The following is a 22,749-nucleotide window of genomic DNA, read 5'->3' on the forward strand; positions in this document are numbered from 1 at the left end:
AGATCAATCAGGTGAGTATTGGCGCGAGACTCGATATGGGACGTGTGTGACTGACAGATGTTTTCTGCACAGCAACCTCGTGTAGCATACGCACCCTTGCACCTGCAGAACATCGCATGGAAGACGAGCGTGTCAGCTATGACACGAGAAGTGGCTGCATGCACTGCGGCTCATTAACATTTAGCAATGAGTATTATAATGCCTTCAAGGTAGGGCCTTGGTCCTGTGGCTACAGCAACGAGGTTTCATCCTTCCATTTTTACAAGTTCTTTCTCGTTACAACCGTCTGCAGGGACACAGAAATTGTTGATTAAATTGTGGTGTTGCAGGTCTTGATATGTAATAGCTGCAAGGGTCATGATGATCTCATATCAAAGGTGCATCATGCAGATCAACGTCGACCTGCTCTGCTTGGTAAAGCCTACATTTGGAGGTCCTGACTGAAATGCTACGTTCAGGGCAACGCCAAAACGTTGTACCTTCTGACCGACACTGATCTGAAGAAACTTGGAAGCATTTCGAAATCAAATCCTCAAAAGAAGTACGTCACACCATCCCCTCCAAAGTTGCAGTGCTTTCCTGGATGATTTTTGCATGGTTACTCAACTACAGAGGCCTTTTCGACACTGAAGTGGATGTCATGCAGAAATTGGAGTCCCATGCGGCTCTTTCTACTCTCCCAGGTCAGTCACCCTTAGGTACTTGCTTGAGACCATGTCAGCTGTGAAAACCCAGCCATCAAGTTGTCCGAGACCGTTTCACGCAGGTCGAGGAGGCAGCGCACAAGAAGCATGGTGGTCCTGAAGGGCTCGAGGAACAGAGAAGGACTCAGTTGAGCGCGAAAGTTGAGAAGCGTGTCACAAAACGGAAGGAAGACTCGCGCAAGGTACCGCTGTGTCTTTGTGCATTTATGGAAGAATTCTCAACACGCAATGTAACTGCAGTACTCTGTCTGCTTGCATATGAAACACTTACCTGCCTGCCCAACCAGGAGGAGCAGGCCGCCGAGAGAGTAAAGCAGATCAAAGACAGAATAGAACAAGAGAGCAAGAAGGGAAAGCATGTTGTGGAAGGTGAGTGCTCACATACTTTTGCACGTTGATGAGATCACTTGATGGCGTTAATGTTGCTGATGACGATTCTTGAAGAGGGTGGTTGCACCCAAATCCGCTCTGCTGCACCGTAGGTGAGGTGTACAATGATGAGACTGGCATGCATGAGAGAACATTTACCGATGGGCCTGCTGTGGAGGTTGAACTCATCTGACATTTTGAACCCCTTCAATTGCGCTGATGATCAGACCAGTGGATTCTATACTGGGCGATTGTTGCAACGGATTTAACTTTGCTCGATATGGCACTTTCATGTTGACAAATGAAGTTGCAATTTGTGGGCTTGGGATGACCATGTACACCAGATCCTGCCATGATGAATTCACTGGCGGGCTTGGGTATGACAGATCTCCTGATATAAACTGCCCTATCTAGCTGTCTTCAGCGGCGGAGCTTCTTCTTTGTTTTAAATTTTTTGCCGCTGCATTTTTTTGCCGCCAGTATCAGATTGAACGCCTGTGTGGTGAACGTAGCAACCTTTCATGGGAATGATGCCAAGACTTCTGAAGCTACAACTGGCGCTATTACTAGACTCAATGAGAAATCGATTTGCGGTGACTTTGGCATGACAGCATAGAGAGCGCAGATCCAGAAATTGTTGTAGATCTTTATGAAGTGGCAGGTGCCAGCTGTATGTGCACCCAAAGGTAATTTTGCCATCCTTTGCAAAACCTAAAACGTGTGAATCATGTGCTTGCCGAATTGGGGACCAATCAGAATTTTAAAATTCCACTTCTAAACTTAATCGTCGAGCAGCGGCTTATACCATAAGTCATTGCTGATCATACTCCTCGGCACAAGGAGGTCTGACAGGACACTGCTTTTGGGGCTGCTGGCGGACATGAGATGGACTTAATAGTAGATAGTAGATTGCAGTAGGAATTAATTAATCCATCAACTTCCTCTTTCATATTTGCACTTTCTCATTCAATGCCACATCATCACCTCATCATCTTGTCTCATTCATGGCAGGCGCAACTGACAGTGCCACTAATTTCCTTGTTATGAACGTGCCCACATACACATAAGGGGGATCTAGCACAGCTACAGCCTGAAGGACTTCCTCAGCCCCACAAAGGCAGCTGCGTCAGCTTCATTCATGGCCGCTGCAGCGCCGTTCCAGAGCCCCTTCAGCTGCTGCCTCTCGCGCGCCGGCAGGCACATAGCGGTCAGCTCAAACCGGGGCACCCCGCTCAGCGCTGACAGGAACTGCACACTGAAGCCCGGGTCCTCACTGATGACCTGGGACAGCAGGACTGCCAGCATGGATGACAGCAGCGGTCCGGTCAGCGCGTGCTTGAACAGCGAGGGCAGCGTGGCCGGCTGCAGCATGCGCAGGAAGGCCGCCTGGCGCTCACTGTCCGCCCCCAGTGACTTCCACACCTTCTCAAACTCCATGCCTGCAAATAAGGACGTCTCAAACCTCAGCCCACAGCTTCAAGTCCTGCCTGAGAATAATTGTATTTGAAAGAGTGAGGGCGAATTTGACACGAATCTTTATACCTCAAGACGTGCCTAAGCATGAGTCACACCCACAGAAGGGCAATCTGCAATGGTATAACTTCCCCACATTACTCTGCAAAGGCTACGTGCTGGGCGCTGCGTGGGTTCTGCCGCATTAAGGATCTGCGGGGAAATACCTGAGGTGGGCGTTCGCAGGGTGGCCTGCCTGGCTGCCAGCGCCCTCTGGGCGACCTCCAGTGCGGCAGCAGTGCTCTTCTCTGCAGGCACTTCATCAGCATTCTCCGCTGTGGATGGCAGTGCAGGGGAGGGCAGTGCAGTCTTTACAGCTGCCTCACTGCTGCTCGTGTCTGCTTTGCCTGCACCATTTTGCTCGCTGTTTGATGGTGCGGCAGTGCCATTCAGTGTTCCATGGCTGGCTGGCCCCTGGGGGGTGGAAGTGTCCGGAGACTGACCCATGGCCTGAGTGGCCTCTGTCTTTGCTGCAATTGGAGCTATAGCAGCAGCCGCCGGCTTGGACTTGCCTGCCAGAGCCCTGCCGAGAAAGCCTCCTTGAAGGTTTGACTTCTCTTCAGCTGTTGTCGAGCCAATCTGGGTGTGGCTGGAAGCTGCACTGCTCTGCTGCTGCCCTGTGTCTGTCTGCGCTGCAGGCTGAGCCTCTGAGGGAACAACTTGCTTTGATAACTTCCCTGCGAGGGCAGAGCCCAGAAAGCCTCCCCTCAGGTCGGCCCCCTTAGCACTCCTCGGTGCTAATGATGCATCGGGTTCCTTTTGTGACGCGGCTGTAATTTTGGCCTGTGCATGCTGTCCTGAGACGGCATCCAGAGCTCCCTCTGCCTTGCTCCTGGTTGATGCCTTCGGCACAAGCACTTTGACGTTCTCCTTGCTGCTCGCAGCTTGCCCCAATTCTCCAGAGCCCTTCTGTAATTTTGGTGATGGGGTACGCTCAGCAGTCGCAGCATCTGCAGCATCTACTCCAGGAGCGCTTTCCTGCTTTTGCTGCGGAGCCCTTGTTGGAGATGTTGCAGCATTGCTGCTAACGACCGCTTCTTGCAGGGCGGCTTTTGCAGGACGGCTTTCTGTGGGCGGCTGAAATGGGGCCGGGTCTACAGCTGGCACTGCAGAAGTCAAGGAGCCTGGTCGAATCTTCATCTGAATCCTGGGTGATGCCTGTGGCTTCTCAGCTGCCTCATACTTTGCCACCAAATCCCGCCGCTCGGCTGCCAGCGCCTTGCTTGTCGGCTCCAGCCTGCGGTGGAACAAACTAGTCTCTGAAGGCAACTCTACCCCATCCAACCCCCCAGTGTTCTTGTCCTTCGGGCAAAATCACTCACACAGCATATGAAAGACAGTGGCATGGCAGGGCACAGCTCCCTTGAGGCTTGCTAAGCAGTGTTCCCTGGAATAAAAAAGGAAAGTACCATAGCAGGATGGCGGCCAACAGTACTACAGGGCACGCACCGCAGAGCAGACTCTAGGTCATCGATCGCGTCCAGGTGGCGGCCCAATGCAACGCGCGCGGCCGCACGGCGCTGCCAGGCCTTGAGGTAGCTCGGGTCCAGGGCGAGAGCGCTCGTGCAGTCCTGCTCAGCCTCGGCAGCTTCCCCCAGCTTCAGGCTCGCCATCGCGCGATTCGCGTACCCCACGCTGCTCGGCCCTGCCTCTATGCCCCTGTGCAGACACACGTTGGTCAGTGCAGCGGCACGGCAAACCCAGGATCGCTCAGACTGCATTAAGACCGTCTTCCTGTACCGGTATTAGCGCATGACTGCACCATCTCAACTTTTGTTAGGCACTCAGTGGAATTTGGATCAGTTGAAAGCATGAGCCAAACTAATTTATAAGGGCTCACTTTGTGTATGCTCGCTTGGCAGCGGTCCAGTCGCCCTTCCTGAAGAGGGCATTGCCCCTGTCCTTCCACCCCTCCGCAGTGGTGGGCTCAGCTGGCTTGGCGGGCATCTGTCTGATAGGTGCAATTGTGCTTTTAAATGCCTGCTCTTTCTGGTCAAGGCGGCGTGTTTGCACAGCTGTCATCTGCTTCTCGGACTCTGGCTGTCGAGGAGATTCATCGGCGGTCCCATTCAAGGTACCACTTGAGCCATTTGTCCTGATCTGCACAGATGCATTTACACCATGAACATCACACAGATGAGGCTCAGAAACAATTTGGCGTGTTGAATAGAATTAGAAGCGATGCCTGCAAGACCATGAGTGGGAGAAAACACCTTGGATGGCAGGGAGGCTTTGCTGCCATTCTGGTGTTCTGCACCACCACCACCACCACCACCACCACCACCACCACCACCACCACCATCATCAGACAGCTCAGACAGGGCAGAGTCTGCATCAAAGTTGTCCCATTTTCTTGACGCCCGATCATATGTGTGAGCAGCTGCTGACTTCTCTTCGCCTGCTGAAGGAGATTTTGGAGGACGATCATCCTCTGCAGGCAGATTTGCCAGGGTGCTCCTTCTGCCTATTGAATCCCTGCAGAATGCTGGAAATGCGTCATTATCTCGTAACAATTGCCGATGATTGTATAAATCCGTCCACTAGTATCGAGCAAGACGTCCGTTGGATGGAGAGTCTCAGATCCTTCTTGATCTGACTATCAAACTATGAAAGCGATGGCTTGTGGGAGGTGCACCTGACTCCAACAGGATCGGGATGAGTCTCAGGAAGATTTAGGGCCTCTCTACTGGGTGCAACTGTATTTACGCTTGCTTTACTTCTCAACTCGTCATCCTTTCCTTTTTGCACATCCTGCCATTTCAAGAGGTCAGCAAGGTAATCTTGTGCTTCTTGAGCGTTTCGTCTCGTGCGAAGCTGTGCTTCCATCATTCCCAAAGCGTTCAATATGCTGAAGATGTCTCAAACAGGCCTTCGCAAACCATCTCATGTGTAACGTCTATGAAGAGGACAACGCCCCATGATCCCACCATGCATGATCACATGCATGGGAAGTGAACTTCCACAAATTTTTGAAAAAGCACAAACACGATGATATTGACTGTATTATTCGGTGTATCAAGCAAGCAAATCTAGTACTGCACCCATGGCAATCATCTCGCAGTGCCCTCACTCAATCTGCACATGCAACAAGACTGAAGGATCGCATCAAAGGTGCTCACATGAGCACCCAACTGTCCACTTATCCACTTTGATCAGTCTTTCCAGCAATTATTGCAGCTTCACACCCTGTACAACATGTTATTAGCTCACTGGTGTGCGTCCAAGTCACACAGTCACCGCAGCGGTGCACTAAATTGGATACAATCCACAGTGCACAATATATGAAGCTGCTGCCAAGCTTTGGAAAGCCGCCATATTGCACGGAGGCACATCACTGCTAACTAATTTTCAATCCTCCAGTGAGGATGCCCTATCAATGACACTGAATCACTGCAGGTCAACACTTTTATGACAGTTCAAATTTGAAAATGTCCAAGTGGCGTTGGATATTCAACACCTGACTTTCAACAAGCTCAAGCGCCTGCATGGGTCCAGCACCGGGGGTGCAAGCCATGCGAGCCCCTTTATAAGCCTCTGAGAGAGAGTTGATCGGATTAGCGTTTACAACATTGCCGATCTCGGGACTCCTCCTGCTGCCGTGCCATGAGACCATCTGTGACGGCGGCCTTGATGCGCACGCCAGGGTAATATGCTCAAGGGGGCCTGCCCGGCCCTCAGTTCCTTGTCCGGCCTCCTGCAGTGCACGCCAGACCAGATCAGCCTCCACGACGGCATTTGTCCCCTGCAATGCTCCCCCAATCGACAGGCATGAGATGAGACAGGTGTCGATATCTCACCGGTGCGGCTGCGGCTGCGGCTGACGCCCGGGCTGCGGCCGCGACTGCGTTTGCGGAAGCGGCTGCGGCCGCGGTAGCCGCCCCGATAGATGGCCCTTTCATCAGGGGAGTAGTGCCTGCAGTAATCTCCGCCGCGGCCGTCGGCACGGCGCTTTTCATTCCCGGCATGAATTTCGCGCCTGTCACGGCCGCTGCGGGGCTCATGCCCCGAGCTTGCGCGTCCGGTGTGCGCTTTGTGCGCTTTGCTTTCGGCGGCTGGGCTGCGCCCCTCCGCTGCATTGATCTTGCGCATGCTCATCTTGGAGCAGCAGTCGTAGCAGCTCCTTTTCGAAACTTCTGCGCCCTCTTCCTCATCCCTCTGGTTGACCTCTGCCTGCCTGGCGTGTGCCACCTGCTGATTGTGTGCGGCTGCTGCTCCGGGCAGCTCATTGGTACGGTCATTGGGCAGGCCGGCTGACGTGGGCAGCGATGGGGCGATAAGCTCCAGGCCCCTCTCAAGCGCGGCCTGCAGTGCCCTGAGACCCTCAGTTGTCTGGCTGTATGTTTGTTCTGGCTTGTCAGCAATATGCGAAAAGGCAATGTGACTAATTCGCAGAAGAAGCGACCTGGCAAGGGCCAAAAAAGAATCTCGGCCATGTTGGGGCATAAGGCTGCTTCTGAAAAGAAATGCACAAGATGGACGTCGTGCTTTTTTTGAACACAGTGACTCCCATGCCCACCATACGGAAGGGCGCACATCTTGGTCAGGTTTTTAAGATAATCCATGTGTCAGCGCAGTGTGTACACAGTGTTGAGGGTCACACTTGGGTGACAAAGGCTGGCTGATTCGAAGGTATTCCCTTGATAGGCTTCTCAAATATGGAAGACTCCTGGCCCGTGCGCAGCCCCTTGCCGATGTTCATCCGCGCGAGAAGATCATCCAGGTCAGGCTGCTTCTCTCCAGTCTCTGCCGTGGAGTCCCCCGCTGCTCCTGGGATGAGTAATAAAAAATTCATCCATAGTCTTTTTACTGTGCACTTCTGCAGCTATTATGAACAAGACAGCTCACGAGCATCATGTCAGCTCAAGGCTCACCATGCTTGGTGGCTTCATCAACGGCTGGGATCCCTGGCTCCGGTGCTGCAGGCTGATCAAGACAGCGCGCATTTACAACCTGTCCGACAGCAGCCGCAATCGGCGGCAGCTGCAGCGGCGGCGGACAGAATGCGCGCTTCTGTGGACGGGCCAGCTCTTGCATGAGGCTTTTATTGGCGGCTTGCAGTGTTGCGATGGTCTCAACGTCCTGTGCGTGGGCCGATGCAAGACTGGCGGCCTGGCGCTCTGCGGTCTCCGCTGCACTGTGGTAGTGCGCCACCTGGCGTTCCAGCTCAGCCTCCTTATGCATGCGCGCCTCGGACTCGGCCTTGTGCCGTTGCTCCAGTGCGCGGAGCTGCAGCAACACAGAAATGGAGTTCTTCTGGGCTACGAACACTTTTTGGACAGAGGACAGTGCATTTTTATGGAGTATCAAGTCTTGGAACGAGGGAGTACATTTTTTTTGCAAGTGCTGCAAGTGCCGCATACCACTCCGACAAGCTTGCCACACAGGGTGAGGACTCTGCTTGCTGGCAGGAATTTCAGGGCGATCGACTGGCAACCACCACAAAAAAATCAGAGACTATGCAATGTAAACCAATCAACCACACAGCTGCCCACACAACAATGCATCTTTATCGACTGCCGAGAAGGAAGTTACCTTTGTCTCAGCAGCGATTATGTCCTGCCGTAGGAGGTTGGCGCTGCAGTTGGATGCTTGCAGGCGGGTCAGTTCTACCTGCTTCTCATGCAGCACATGCATGCAGTCCTGCAGTGCAGCGTTGCTCTTCTCCTGCGCATGCCTACTCCCCTGCACCTCCGTCACCTGGACATGTGCAGGACTCCTTCAAAACATCATGCCTAGCACACCTGGATCCATGGGCCATGTCAAGCAAAGTGCAGAGCTAACATGAAGGTGAGCACCACAGAGACTTACTCAGCAGGAGTGTTTACAGATCATCTGTGTGGACTAGCACAGGCCAACGCCCAACAAGCCCCCAAAGCTAGTACAGTGAAATGTTCACCTGAGCTTCTCGTGCGTGCCACATGCACCTCAGCTCCTCCTCACGCTGCCTCAGCTTCCCTCCAGACAGCCTCAGCTCCTCTATGCAATGCATCAGCTCTTCTCCGCGCCGCTTCAGCTCCTCTCTGCACTGCCTCAACTCGCCTTCACGCAGCTTCACCTCTCCACCACGATGCTTCAGCTCTTCTTCCTTTTTCTTCAACTCTCCCCCACAACGCTGCACCTCTTCTTCCCGCTGCTTCAGGCGGCCATGTGCCTCCAGGCAGCGCTTGTTCTCAGAATCCGCCAGCTTCTTGGCGTCTCCCAGGGCAGCCTGCATGTGAGAATCCTCATGGCTCGCGTTTTGGATCAAACAATCCCTGAGGTGTGAATGCACCCAAAGACGTATATACTACAAGAGCACAGGATGGATGATGCAAGAAATTGGGTCCAATCATTTCATTTACCCCAGCTGCACATGGCCTTCCGGTCTTCTGCGCTCTAGATCATACGGCACACAACATGCATAATTGGAGGAGTTGGGGAAATTGTAAATTGCACACCTTACCTCCAGAGCTGCGAATCTCTGTTTGTCCGCCTGCAGCACCAGGATAGAGACATGTGGAGTCTTAGCATGATTTTGACTGACAGACAATCAGTCAATAAGTGGCCTGAATTGAGAACAAGGAACCATGCATCTGACTGTATCAATGATTCAGAGCACAAAAGCAGGAACATTGATTGTCATAGTTCTTGTGGCGCACCGCAGCTCTTTTTGCGCAGGCCACCTTCGCATCCATGTTCTCCCAGTAATTCTGCAGCATGATAAACTGTTTGAGAAATGCCTGGCTCTGGTCCTATAGTGTTTGCGCAGCTTGATGTGAGCATCAATGCTGATTGCCAATTGTAAGCTCACATGAAGCTGCATGCCAACTCTGCAACACTCATCAGCAACCGCCAAGGAATGGCACAGCTGGAACAGTCAGGACTTAGCTGACACAGCGGTGCCTTGCGCATAGTCATGTATGAAATTTAATCATCGCTTCTGCGAGCATGCATGCATGCATGCATGCGCACCTTTCCATAGTCCAACAGCAGTTCTTCCCCTGCCTTGACTGGACGCTTGGTGATGATAAACAGGTGGAGCTGGCCGGTCGCGCAGTCGAGGACCTGGACCGACATTACATTGGCCATCTTCCCTCCAGGGAAGCCCCTCGGGTCATTGATAAGTGCCAGGCAATTGCGCGCTCTGGATGCGTCAATTACGATCTCCCTGCCGATGGCCCAATGGTCCCCTGCATTGGGCAGCCACGATTTCATGCTGGGTACAAGGCTTCACATCAGCCATACAATGCGTGATGTCCAATGCGCTCTTGACATGATATTTTCAATGATGCATCCATCTACAACCTGGAATTCAAGCATTATAGCTGCGTGTACACGCGTGACAACTCCTGCTCTGGCAGGCTGCAGCATTGCTTGTTGTCCGGTCGTATATCGTGTTGTAACTCCATAATGCCTTGACAGATCAGGGGCTTCTCACAGTTTTTCCTAGGCCTGATATGACCAAGTGATGAAGGCCCAAGCTGTGCACACCTGGCAGCGCCACGTCGGTGTCGAATGCCTCGACCTTGTCTTTGATGATGTAGCCCGTGACCCGCTCATCGCTGGCGCAGGCGGCAATGGCATCCAACTCGAGTTGCGCGCCAGTCTTGACCACTCCACAGTACTCCCCAAGCACGTGCCACTGCGCCAGATCCTGCATACGCATGTGCATTTGCAGCGAAGCTCTTCAAAGTTTTTGAAAATTATTCTGTGACTCATGCTAAAAGGGCTGCTTCCGTCCATCTTCGCCACAATCAGGGCTGCATGCTATACCAGAGGATTACACGCTCTTCCTGCCAAAAGGCAAGGTACGCACTGCAGACAAGCTGCAAATGAAGGCTGCGGCAATCTTACCCCTTGTTGGACTCGCCAGATCCAAGCAAGGCCCATTCAACCGTGGGCACGGTGCTCAGAATTTATACCGCCTCCCGCCAGCCAGGGCCACCACAGAATGCAGAAACTAAAATATATGTTTCAGTCATTGGGCTGGTCTTAATATATTCATGTAGACCTCTCTCGGAAGCAGTGGTGAAGGAGCCTGGATAAGGGATGGCTGACCTTTTTGGCGCGCAAGCCACGCTCCTGGGGACGCAGGCCCAGCCACTGCAGGTTGGCAGTGCACCGCTTGGCAGGATGATCTGGGTCCTCAATCTCGAACACGTCCACATGGTCGCCCATCAGCTTCAATCTGTGTGCCGGGTCGCCAGCCAGGTAAGAGCTCATCGCGGCTGTCAGATGCTCCACCAACTTCTTCATGTCCTTGTGGTCAACCAAGTCCTCTGCGCATGCGCATGCACAAGCACTTCAGGGCATGGTTGCCTTAAAATCTCCCTGCAGCGTCAGGCTCTGTAGTATTGGGCGGTGTGACCATCACATGATCCATTCTGCTGCTGCACAGGGATGCATGCATGCAGGCAGTGACTTGGAAGCAAAATGCCTCACCTAATGGCACTGTGTGGCATTGAAATCGAGGCTTTCCCTTTAGTGTCTTCGCTTGTAGCTGAAAGTCAGCTACATCGGAACCCGGCATAGTGAAGTAGACCAGCTCAACAAATTCCCTGCACAGGCACAGAGCTGAGCCACATGGAAAAGAGATAGGCATGAGCATGCACCACATCACCTTGCATGCATGCCATCTTGGTTGCAATCTAAGGGGAAACGACAAGCTGCATTTGAGAAAGCAAGTAGTTCGCACTCTGTTTGGGGAGTCTCAGCATCCGATTCCACGATCTGTATTCTTGAATAAACTGCAGGTCCTGCGTCCCTGCCCGAGGAGCTCTTGACGCTCTTCCTTTTCTTCCCGTTGTTGTTGGCCAACATGGTGCGCCTAGCGCTAGCTGGAGCAGTGCCCATCCTGCATGTGTGTGAAGTCTATACATGGTTTGAGGCACTAATCTAGATCTCTTCAATATGATCAGCTCTGTCTTTCTTACCTGAGCGACTGGACGTCCCTTCCTGTTCATGTCGACAGCAGGTACCCAGGTGGCCTGAGGCCCCCATTGAATGGCTGCTGAAACTCAAAGAGGGCTGCCATTTGATGTCTAGCAATGACGCTCTCACAGCAAAATGAACGTGCTCCCCATCAAGACATTCTTTTTACCTAGTGGCCCCTGGGGTAATGAGGCACAGTCAGATGTATTTTTGGCAATATACATGGAAGGTGACTTGTGTACAGTTGTTTCAAAGTGTGCGCAGTGTGAATTGCTTTACCCCTTCCACATGATATGACAACAATCTTTACAGCGCTGCTAGCAGGCAGACCTTAACAGGCGTGACACACCACGCATGCATGAGCAGCGCAGAGCATGAAGGGGAAGCTTGTAATCTCTGGAGATCTGTAGGCCTTCTAGACCAGGTCCATTATTACTCAAGTCAATTGCACCATACAGGCACACTCAGGGATCAATTGTCACTCCAGTAAGTCATTCTAACAGAAATGCTACCAGCTGAACTCAGAGTCCCTCATCAAACAGCAGTCCCACCAACAAATATCAGTGCTATCAGGCTGCATGCCTGCGCAGGCTCACAGAAACTTGACTGCCAACTGCATGTCTGGCGTGGGCCCGGCTGCTTGTGCCTCTCTGAAGCGCAGTAGGGCTCGTTCCTTGCACTTGGCCTCTATCATCACATCCACCTTGTCCTCCAGCCCATACAGCTCCATGGGACCCTGCTCACAACAAAGCCCATCGCATTAGCATATTGTGCTGCTGTAATGTCTCATTAACTGCTGCTGCTGCACACCCCATTGATTCCATATCTTGCATCATATCATTAACTCACTGTGCTGCTGCACTGTCCAAGGGAGAACGTCTTGCACCTTCTCATGAACTCAATTTGTTGCTGCACCGTTCAATGATCCAAGTGTCTTGCGCGGTCTGCTCAAAGCATGCATGCAGCAGCCCTGTCAAAACAATACAAACTGAGGCCCCTGTGAGGTTGCTGCAAGAATATGAATGTCAGGACACTCACAGAAACGTAGTCGGAGTGTGCATGCGGCTTGCGGCCCTCCTGTGACTCGCTCCAGTGCACCACAGGGCGGACGCCTTCTGGCCATGTCGCTATCGCAGCATGCACAGCCTCCTTTGTTGTCCACGTCCCCGGACAGAACTTCTGATGATGGAAGTCGAACACCTGCAAATCCACAAAAACACTCTGCTCACCGCTGTGCAGCACTTTTAAGGTCTTCTTTATGAAGCCAGGAGACCAGACACATGTCATCTTCATGAAGCAGCCAATCTAGGCAGCATTCCCATCTGACAAACTTCCCTCCAGCATGGCGCCACATAAACAAATCCAGCAACAAATTACATGGTGCAGAAGACAAAGTGCAGGTCAGGGTAAATATGCAGCGCGCAAGTCAACCAAGGCCGTCCCAGTTGATGCACCTCCTTACAACCCAATTTTGATTGTGCAGACAGACCCTACAACAAACATCTCATGATGTGCAGGTGCCGGTAAGAAACACACCAAGGGGATGCCAGTCTTATCATGCAGCGGCAGGAGGTCCTGCATGGAGTAGGAGTTGGGAATGTCATCGTTCTCCACCGTCAGCCGCTTCTGGCAGCCGGGGCTCAGCCGCCGGAAGTTGGCAGCAAAGCGCTGCAGCGTGGCCTCCTTGTCGCCGTACACTCCGCCGACGTGGATGTTCACCTTGTTCTCATGCGACGGCGTGTAGCCCATCAAATCCAACACCTGCGCATTATAAACAGGTTCTCAGGGAATGTTCCTTTGAGACCTGCACAGACCCCAACAGGTTCTCATGCAATGGTGCGTAGCCCTTTAAACAGCTAGAGTCATTAGGGCATGCATGCAAGCATTGCCCACAATGGTATATAACAGGGAGCTGGCAACAAGCTCTCTAGAGAACTTATCAGGCATTGTGCCTTGCAATTGGCTGTCTTATAGAGGCTCAAATGCAATACACTAGCAGCAGGCCACCTCCAATGATGGTTCTGCACACGATGGACCAAGAGTTTCACACACTTCAGCTACATGCAAAGCCTTTGCAGCTGCCTGGCGTATAAAATGAAAGCTGCAGTGGACATCAATTTCACTGCACAGCATGTTGCCCAGCTCCCATGAAGGGCCGTCAGCACCTGTGAGTGCACTTCGAGCTCCTTGATGCTTCTGTCCACCAGGGGCCCGTCCTCTGCGCCCAGCTTGATGAAGTGGGGAGGGTGGAATGTCAGCCGCTGATCGTACGCGCGCGCGAGCTTCCCCGCAAACGCCAGCTCATCGGCTATGGCGGCATAGTCCGGCAACTGCTCCAGATCATACTCCGTGCACCAGGGCAAAATGTTGGACGACAGCCTGTAATAATGAAACATGAGTGGGTGTCTCAGGACGCCCACAACGCAGTAAAACATGCCGCAGACAATCCAGGACCTCCAGAAAATCTTTGCAGTGTATAAGACAGCAGACATTACATCAAGGTCACACAGAAGCCAGTATTTATAATTAAGCAGCTGAAATCTCATCCGCCAATGCTCAACAATTGATGATGCTGGCCATCTGAAGCCAACATAGTGGTCACGCACCAACGCACTACTCCAGCACAGATAAAAACTCAGAGATCAGGCAAAATACAGCAAAGCTCAGGGGAGAAAGAGCAGTGCACCGGAAGAAGCGGATGCCGTGCTGGTGGTTCCAGTGAATGATGCCGGCGAGGGCGCGGGTGTTTTCGAGGGCGAGGCTGCTGATGTAGGGCAGCCCCTTGTCCAGGAAGGTCTTCTGGATGCAGTCGCGGTTTGTGAAGATCGGTGGCTTCTGCTCCCGCAGCTCCATGTTCAAGCAGCAATACCTGCGATATTTCACCTCACATTGCATGCAAGTCTTTGGAGGCCACTGACGCAGATGACTGGCAAAAATATAGCCGTGGACGAGAGTGCCACTGATGAATGTCTTCCATACATGAGGCAATGTGCCCAAAATGTATGGAAAAGGAAAGGGCATGCATGGGAGACACATGAATTAGAATTCTATGAGGATCTTACCCCAGGTTCGGGACAGGACGCGGGCCAGGCGTGCTAGCAAGAGCCTTCTCCAGAATGTCCCGGCCAGGAATCTCTGCGCACAATCTCAACTGATCAATTCTTGGTCCCTGACAATCATCAGACACTCAGTGGTTGACTCATGCCGTCACTGAGTACATGGCAGCACTCTGGTCTTACATGACAGCGATATATGCGCTGCTCGGACTTTCTTTGCCCTTCTTTGTCCTTGGCCTGCAGACACTTGCTCAACGTTGTGGGACTGCGAACGCGAGGCAGTAATAATGACTCACCGAAGGGAGGGGGCGCGTTGGGGTCCAGCTGTTTGCTGCGCCTCTTCTTGGGCTTCTCCACAACCTCTGCCACGTCCTCATCCTGGCCGCCATCCACCTCAGCAGGCGACTCTACCTGCGCTGTCTTGGCTCGCCTCGCCCTCTTCGGCCTCACCTCATCCACAGCCTGCCACATGCAGTAGCCCTTTCTTAGCCTCAGCTGATGCGTCTGCATGTATCAATAGCCTGACATGCGACAGGGATGGATCGTAAGCCAACAATCCCGATACCTCCAGAACATGCTGTCAGAGTCAGAAAGAGTCAAAAAGCCCATCCCAACAAGCTCACCGTTCCTTCTGTCTGCTGTGCAGCGTCTCCGTTTGCTGCGGGCTTCTTCCTGGGTGCGCGCGGCTTCTTCGCAGGCGATGCCACGCCCGAAGCAGCCGGCGCCACTTCTGCCTCCGTGGCTGTTGCAGCAGCAGCGCCCTTGACTGCCCTCTTCCTGGCTTTCTTTGGCGCTGCTTCTTCAGCTGCACCAATTGGCACAGCCTTTCCCTCCTCCTCGGGCCTCACAGCAGCCTCCAGAGCCAAGGGAGCTGTCTTGGCTCGCCTGGCCCTGCCTTTCACCCTCTCTGCCAGGGGGATAAGCGGCATGTCCTCTGATGCCACAGCTGTCCCCTGCTCCTGCTGCTGCTTGCTGCCTTTCCTGGGTGCGACCTGCATAGCCCTAATAGCACTTGCCAGCGCAGCATGCGCCTCTGCCTTGGCTTGCTGGGGAGAGCCTGCATCGCCCACAGGCCGGCTGCGCGCCCGCTCCAGAGCAGGTGTTGCTGGGGCGGAAACTGTGACAGTGTCAGCGCCCTTTCTAGCGCGCTTCTTCTTCGGCTCTGCACTGCCTGTCAGCTCGAGAGCTTTGGCCAGCCCTGCCGTCTCCACAACGATCTCTGGCTGTGGGGGTTCAGCACTCTCGCTGATGTGATGCTGCTCTAGTATGAGGCTGCTTATCTGTGCGCTTCCAGCGTCTCTGGCAGCGTCAGGGGCGGCTGCTGCTGCAGGTTTTCTACCCTTGCTGCGTGGAAGAGCTGTAACGGTGGGCACTATTGCCTGCTTGCTAGATCCCTGCTTCATCGAATTGTGTGCCAGAGGCTTCTGCGCTGATGCAAGGGCAAATCTCCTCTCTGTGGTAGAGTGTACCCTTCGATTAAGTGCCAGTTCTCTCAACACTGAGAGCCTGTCAAAGCGGCCAAGGCTGGCCAGACTCTGGGGTGACAGTCTGGCCTGTACGATTGCAGCTGATGAACTCACGTGAGAATGTAGGCGTGCTGATGTGTGCAAAGTGCTGCAGCAGTGGATGTTGCGCATCAATTGCCTGGCAACTACTGCAGTCAGAAAAGTTGCCAGCCTAGCCAATGGTGCGTCCAACCTCCTGCAAGACAAACGAAATCGATCACATAAATAGTTTATGCAACTGCTAGTCCAAAGCTCTGGGTAGGAACCTGTATCCAATGCTGGTCTCGGAAAATTCCTGTCAAAACTTGCTGTACAGATTTAGTGATGTGTGCCCTGCACTGTTTGTGTGCTAGTTTGCAAGTGCAAGCATAAAAAATGAACCACAAGATTTGTTTCGATTACCTGCTCTTACACAAAGCAGAGGATACCAGGAATCAAGATCAAGCTCCGGCTTGACTGCTCAGCACGCTATATGACACGGTCTATGCTCATATTGACAAGCGACACAGGAATCTGGAAATCTTCTTTGGCTTGAGAAGCCGATATCCACTTGGAAGGGTACAACATCGTGTCCTCGAGACATGTCTCCGACACTTTCGGACCAAATCTCGCCAATGCGGCGTTCCTTCTCCGATTTCAAACGGGGCAGCTTCGCAGCTTCCTGGAAACCAGCAGCTAGGCGAGAAACCTCGCACGTTCGATCTGTCACGATCTCTTCCATGCCAGCAACTCCATTCCATTTGCAGGTCCATCGTCAATCGCGGAGGAAAGGTGGACTTTGTTTGACAGCCGTTATGTTGGCCTTGGGGAAGGAGGCTGTCGATGGTAACAGAGGCACTAGCGGATTGTACTTCGGCACTGTGGATACGAAAGAAAAGCTACCGCGCAAAACAGTCGCTGCCTTCAGTGCCTTTGCAGTAGCAATTGTTACCTCCCTGCTCCTCCTTGGCGGATGCTTCCGCAACAACCTGTACCTGAAGCGTGAACTCGAAGGTGACATGCCCGAGTCATTGAATCTGGCACGAAGCCTAAAAGTATAGTGAATGTGTGCTTCTGATGAAAAGGCTTATTTCAAATGTCAGAATGGCTGACAATGTCCGTTGATGGCCACCTAATGCATCGCATGGCCATGCCAGCATCTCTGCTGGTGGTATCTCTTGTATGTCTGAATTTTCAGTATAAGTGCAGATGCCCAGCACGTTATCGTGCAGCAGCAGGACCGTGCACTTGGAAGGCTGAAGGACCAGGTAATGCACCTGTCCTGTCCGGTGCACATGCAATCGTGCACATGCGCGGACATTCTGCAACAGGTCGATTGCATGAATCAAGGGGTGGCATCTGTATTGTTCTGGCGCTGTTGGCGGATGATGCCAGTTTGGAGCTTCATTTCAGTCTTTGTGCTTGTGGCACAGCTGGCGTCGGAGACTCTCATATTGAGGGAGCAGCTGCTGAGGACAAAGACCGACAGCCGTGGAGCCGACAATGCATTGGCGAACGCTCAGGAGGACCTGGCAGCGGCTCTCAGCAGAGCTCAGGCCTGCGAGGAGGCCTATGAGCCCCTCTATGCCGAGCTGGAGTCGCTGAAGGGCCAACTCAAAGCAGCGGATGGCAGTTTGGAATCCGGTGTGCATTCTGCTCTAAGCATGCGAGCATTCATATGAGTCGAGCAATTGTTTCATTGCACTGGACCGTGTACTGCAGGATGATACTTGCAGATGCACCATCTTGGGCTCCACGTCAGCAGTCATTTGCCATGTTCAGATGTTGATGACAGGGAGATATGCACTGGCTTGAATTATGTTTGCCGCATGCAGGTGCTGGGCAAGGGGTACCACAGAACCTTGGGGGTGTCCAGGCAGCAGAGATGATTTTATTTGAAAAAGTTGCAAACCGATAATCTTTCCCAGAATACTCTAGTTCTTTCATCAAAGAGCACCTGCCAGGAACATTGACTGTTTAAGGTAATTTGCAATGCACTCTACAGTGCTCGCTGGATGTAGCAAAGTCTTAGCTACATATATCCGCTGTCAAAGTATGACGTGATTGCACAATTCTGAAGCTGCCTTCATAACCATTCGAATGCCTGAATTCAGGGTCTGATGCTTCAGTAACAAGCATATTGCAGCACATCAGTGGGAGCTGAGCTAGGTTTACATGGATTAAACGTGCATATTTCAAGGGCCTCCTGACCGCAAATCTTTATCTGCACAACTGGTTGTTCTGGAAGTAGAAAAGCACTGGCCACACTGACATGCCAGGGTGGCAAAGAAGCCAGCCCAGCCAGCTTAATGATGATGAGTAGGGTTGAGAAGCTAAAAGCTGTGGTACAATCTTGACCGGTTACGACACGACTAACTACACTGAAATTCATGCTTGGAGGGGACCGCTCTGTTATTACAATCTTACACACTTGGGCACATCTAACAACAATTTCTTTGATTGCATATTTGGAGATTCATGCCACTGCGGATAAATACTCCAGGCGCGGTCTTTCTTGGATTCCTCATTCGGAATGATGGCCCACAGTGTGGTCTGTTCTGATTTCCACAAGGCAGCAAATCGGTCAACTCTATGAGTAGCATGTGCAAAATACACCTCTGTTATATAGAATCATATTTCTGGCATAAAAATGTCTTGTGTCCTATAGTAGCATCGACATAACCATGAGCTGCATGTCCTGGTAAGTCTGGAGCAACCTTGCTCAACATACGCGGACAAGCTGCCAGCCATGTTTTTAATTTACACTTCCTATACACTTCCTATACACTGAAAACACATTCCTGGTCTCCTGGAAAGCCTGACGTCATCATTGCAAGTCCAAGGCTTGAACCGCCTTCACTTGCCCAATTGAGCTTGCTGGGCCTCGCCACCCTTGGCGGCAGCCTCCTGCAGGGCCAGCAGCAGCTCTGGGGCGTGCTTCTTGGCGTGGGCCATCAAGTACTCAAAGCTCTGCATCTCCGTCAGCCTGCTGATGCAGCGGTCCTTGGAGAATCCCAGGTTGTCATCCACAATGACCTCATCCTGCAGCACAGCGCACAACCCACTCGTCTCAGTCCCCACAGCACCTCATTTCAGCATAGCATCTTATTGTAGCATGACCGCCCCAAAGGATCTGTCCATGCCAGGAAGAGCGACCCCATGTGGTCTGCAGAGATCAAGCAACTTCAGCTGCACCTCGAAGAGCGGTTTGCCAATAGCCACTTCCACCACTGACAACTGCAGCTGCTGGCGAGAGCTCCAGCTCAAGCTAAGAAAGTGCAGGACAGAGCAGCGCAAAGTCTGCAGAGGTCCCACATGTCAAAGGACAGGCATGTCATGTGAAGACAAGATCTGGTGCGCTGTGCACCTGCGAAGACTGTGAATTGCGCAGCTGCTCGCGAGATCCCAGCTACTAGGGGAGAAAGCACAGTATAGAATAGCGCAAAGTTTGCAGTAGGCTCTATTTGTCCATTGACAGCTGTTTGACATGAAGGAACAACCTAATAATGGGCTGTGTACCTGAGATGATTGCGACTCGCGCAGCTGCTCGCGCGTGAGGATGTGCTGGAACAGGTCGATGGGGTCGTCCTGGGCCGAGCACACCAGGCGGATGTGGTGCTCATACAGGACGTCCACCAGGGTCAGAAACCGGTAGGCCTCGTTGCGATTCGCGCCGGTGAAAACAGGAACGCCTCGCAAGACCAGCGTGTGGTACTTCTTCGCGAGCGCGATGTAGTCTGCCGCCGCTACTGGCCTGCCGCACAGGTCCTCAAAGGAGAACATGCAGATGCCGCCGCCTGCGCAGCCGCCCTCCTCATCTCAGTACCATCTCAACATCAAGTTCTCATTTGTTCTTGCTAGCTGCCTTGAATTCGTGAAATGACGTGTGCTGCCTTGAATGCATGAAAGGACGTGTGCCATCGATGCAGCTGCGGGGTGAGCCGCGCGTTACAATCTGTGTCATCGATGCAGCTGTCAGAAGGTGATATAATCACTGCGAATGCTAGCGAGAGCTGAAGTCCACAACAGGACATCGCAGGTCAGAATAGCGCAATGCTTGCACAAGCCAGCTGCAAGGGTGCAGAGAGCGCACCTGCAGTGGGCACGTGCAGGTGGCGGCCCATCATGACCTCTATCTCCGCAGGGCCGATGGGCGTGTGGCAGGCCGCGGCGAGCGCCTCAAAATGCGCGGCCGCTTCCGCGTCCGGGTCGGCAAACTCCTGCGGCGTGTAGAAGAGGCCGTTGGTGTGCTGCGCCAGACGGCGGTAGTCCGTAACGGAGCTTATGTTGTGCACGATCGTCTGCTCCTTCAGGCGCGCGATGAAGGGCAGGAAGAGGTCCCGCTGCAGCCCGTTCTCGTACAGCCCGTCAGGTGCCCTGCAGCATGCGTTATCATGGTCAGAATTACCTCAAAGTATAAACTCAGATGTCACGTGCAAATTGGACTGCCTCTCAAGTTGTCTGCTCTGCTTCTCACAACGGATCAGCATCTCTGCATCTCCGCCGTAGAGCAAAGCAAAACATGTTGACACGAAGAATGAGGAGAGTGAAGCTGAATTCTGCAGTGCATGCCATCATTGGCAGCACCCTCCCTGAAGCAGTGTCCAGCACACAGGTGGCGCATCTCCAGCTGGGACTCAGGGTGCCAGGAGCGCACCTGTTGGAGGTGGCGACCAGGACGAGGCCGCGGTCCCACATCTGGCCGAACAGCCGGCTGAGCATGGTGGCGTCGGCAACGTCGGTCACGAAGAATTCGTCCAAGCACAGCACGCGCATGTCCGCCATCAGCTGCACTGCCACGTAGGACAGCGGGTCGGCCGCGCGCTCGTTCCGGTGCAGCCGCGAGTGCACGTCCAGCATGAAGTCATGGAACGTCGACCGCCGCAGCTGCACATGGCGGATAGCAAGGGATGTCATGGTGATGTGGACCAACAGACCAGCACATGGAGATCTATGTGAGCAGGAATATGCCTGGCTGGGCAGGTCCCTATAAAAGAGGTGTGGGAAAGTGCAGAAGATGATATTACAACGAGCAGAATTATTGACTGCAACGCGTTTCTGCAGATGCCTTTAGAGTGAATGCTGGACACACAGGTGATGTCATGACATTCCAATGTATGGCTCCAGCGTGGGGCAGAAGATAAAGTAGCTCGACAAATATTGCTCAGATTTTGCAATCTCCTCCATGGTCAATCGGAATGAACAGCAATTGGATTGGATTTGCATTTCATCATAGCAACATGGCTGCCTGTGCATGACTGCCTGTGGTAAGTACAGCCTTTTTGGCCTGAAGTGCATGCCCTGTGCTCCCTGTAGGTGCCAAGAGCATCCAATTCCGCTGTAAATCATCAGGTTCCCCACCTTGAAATCAGGCGGCGCCGATCCAACAAGCAGATCCATGAGCATGGTCTTGCCGGTTCCAACTCCGCCATGCATGTACAGGCCCTTTGGCGGAGCTGGCTGGCCCCGCTCATCCCTGCTGCTGCCCCCATCCAGCATTCGCTCCAAGCCCTCCCACCTGCAGTGATAATCTCATTACCCCAAAGGAGAGAACACTCTAATCTGTTCAATGCAGGTTGATAAGCAGGAAATCATTTTCTGTCCTGCAGGCTGCTGCAGGGGTGGTGACAGACCAGGAGGCGCGTTTTTTGGTGCGGCCCACATGCTCCACAACGGTCAGTCCGCTGGGTCTTCTCGGCCGCAGCGCTGCAGCCAGCTCATCGTACAGTCGTTGAAGGGCAACGATCGTCACCTCCTGTTTTGGATCCTGCGCAGATCACATCCTCTCGGTACCGTCCATAAGCCCAATGGAACGTCCCAGTACATGTGAGCAGAGGTAGCATGTTTGTAGAAGGCCAGCACTTCAGGTAAAATGGGAGATACGTACCCTCCGATAGAAGCCTGACAGCCTGTTCTCCTTGTACAGAGCCATCGGCCCTTCATCTGCAGTGATGTTCTGCAGGAAAGGATCTTCAGGCGGCCCCGAGCCAGTGCTGTTCTGCGTTTGATCTGCGTCTTCTTCTGCAAGAAGAACAGCTTTCTTTCAGACATCCCCTGACGATCATAGTTGACAACATTGACGGGCAAGCGGCTCTGCCATGACCCTACCTGCAAGCTGTGGCTGTCCATTGCTGCTGCGGGCTTCACTGCTGTGAAGGTGGCAGCTCTGCTGAGGAAGATCCTCCTGGGAAGCCCTGGTATTGCCTAGAAGCCAAGGCAGGAATGACCCTGCGAGACCAGCTTCAAGGTCACCCCTTTAGGACTTCATAGCACTCACATACCATCAAGGTGCAAAGGGGCATCTTCGTCTGCATAAATACCTCAAGGAAGCTGGTCGACATGTGCCTTATCCGATTCTCACCCGTGACAGTGTTGAAGTTCTGCTTGTGGACCCCGGTGCTAGAGGTGGTTGTTTGCGCAGTTGTTTGTGAAACGATATAGGCAGCAGATGCAGTAGGTTGCAAATCTGGCAGCGCCGCCCTGGTGTAAAAGTGACACAAAACACGTGCTGCTCGCCGCATCCAGGGGGCCGCCACCTTCGCTTCACTTTAGTATAGTCTTCGCTCAGAAATAATACTCTTACATAAAGGATATTTAATGTGAAAGCAAGGCGTTGGAATCAAACACAAGGGATCTCAAGCCGAACCTAGCATTCACAGAAATGCTTGCTCCGCGAATTGTCAATAAGGAAGAATTCAAAGGTTTCACAACATC

The 22,749-nt window shown here is 52.9% G+C and overlaps 6 protein-coding genes across 6 annotated transcripts; 2 read left to right on the forward strand and 4 right to left on the reverse strand.

Moving 5' to 3' along the window:
- Positions 1-500: 500 nt before the first annotated feature.
- On the forward strand, positions 501-1,384 carry COCSUDRAFT_53759 (hypothetical protein). The gene is made up of 5 exons (XM_005646794.1): positions 501-541; positions 647-683; positions 767-886; positions 992-1,073; positions 1,187-1,384. The coding sequence occupies exons 2-5, from the start codon at positions 660-662 to the stop codon at positions 1,264-1,266; spliced, it is 306 nt and encodes a 101-aa protein (XP_005646851.1). The 5' UTR covers positions 501-541; positions 647-659; the 3' UTR covers positions 1,267-1,384.
- A 772-nt stretch (positions 1,385-2,156) lies between these two features.
- COCSUDRAFT_83470 (hypothetical protein) lies at positions 2,157-2,510 on the reverse strand (the record flags this gene model as incomplete). Its single annotated transcript, XM_005647000.1, has 1 exon — positions 2,157-2,510. The coding sequence occupies one exon, from the start codon at positions 2,508-2,510 to the stop codon at positions 2,157-2,159; it is 354 nt and encodes a 117-aa protein (XP_005647057.1).
- A 3,749-nt stretch (positions 2,511-6,259) lies between these two features.
- COCSUDRAFT_56002 (hypothetical protein) lies at positions 6,260-11,200 on the reverse strand (the record flags this gene model as incomplete). The annotated part of the gene is made up of 12 exons (XM_005646795.1): positions 6,260-6,279; positions 6,383-6,887; positions 7,186-7,352; positions 7,457-7,811; positions 8,118-8,282; positions 8,482-8,793; positions 9,028-9,057; positions 9,224-9,274; positions 9,537-9,754; positions 10,056-10,218; positions 10,623-10,843; positions 11,185-11,200. The coding sequence occupies 12 exons, from the start codon at positions 11,198-11,200 to the stop codon at positions 6,260-6,262; spliced, it is 2,223 nt and encodes a 740-aa protein (XP_005646852.1).
- An 887-nt stretch (positions 11,201-12,087) lies between these two features.
- On the reverse strand, positions 12,088-14,348 carry COCSUDRAFT_16596 (UV-endonuclease UvdE; the record flags this gene model as incomplete). The annotated part of the gene is made up of 5 exons (XM_005646796.1): positions 12,088-12,231; positions 12,534-12,695; positions 13,032-13,256; positions 13,661-13,874; positions 14,182-14,348. 5 exons carry the CDS (start codon positions 14,346-14,348, stop codon positions 12,088-12,090), a joined length of 912 nt encoding a protein of 303 aa, XP_005646853.1.
- Positions 14,349-17,242: 2,894 nt separating this feature from the next.
- COCSUDRAFT_47823 (hypothetical protein) lies at positions 17,243-18,232 on the forward strand (the record flags this gene model as incomplete). The annotated part of the gene is made up of 3 exons (XM_005646797.1): positions 17,243-17,303; positions 17,469-17,679; positions 17,871-18,232. Coding segments are annotated over 2 exons (204 nt in total), but the record flags the coding sequence as incomplete, so codon positions are not given.
- A 202-nt stretch (positions 18,233-18,434) lies between these two features.
- COCSUDRAFT_24224 (AFG1-like ATPase) lies at positions 18,435-21,964 on the reverse strand. Its single transcript, XM_005646798.1, has 7 exons — positions 21,923-21,964; positions 21,669-21,802; positions 21,397-21,553; positions 20,693-20,922; positions 20,129-20,412; positions 19,555-19,832; positions 18,435-19,077 (listed from the first exon to the last, which is right to left on the reverse strand). Exons 3-7 carry the CDS (start codon positions 21,532-21,534, stop codon positions 18,892-18,894), a joined length of 1,116 nt encoding a protein of 371 aa, XP_005646855.1. The 5' UTR covers positions 21,535-21,553; positions 21,669-21,802; positions 21,923-21,964; the 3' UTR covers positions 18,435-18,891.
- Positions 21,965-22,749: the final 785 nt, after the last annotated feature.

Source organism: Coccomyxa subellipsoidea (assembly GCF_000258705.1).
Source record: "Coccomyxa subellipsoidea C-169, whole genome shotgun sequence".
NCBI lineage: Eukaryota > Viridiplantae > Chlorophyta > Trebouxiophyceae > Coccomyxaceae > Coccomyxa > Coccomyxa subellipsoidea.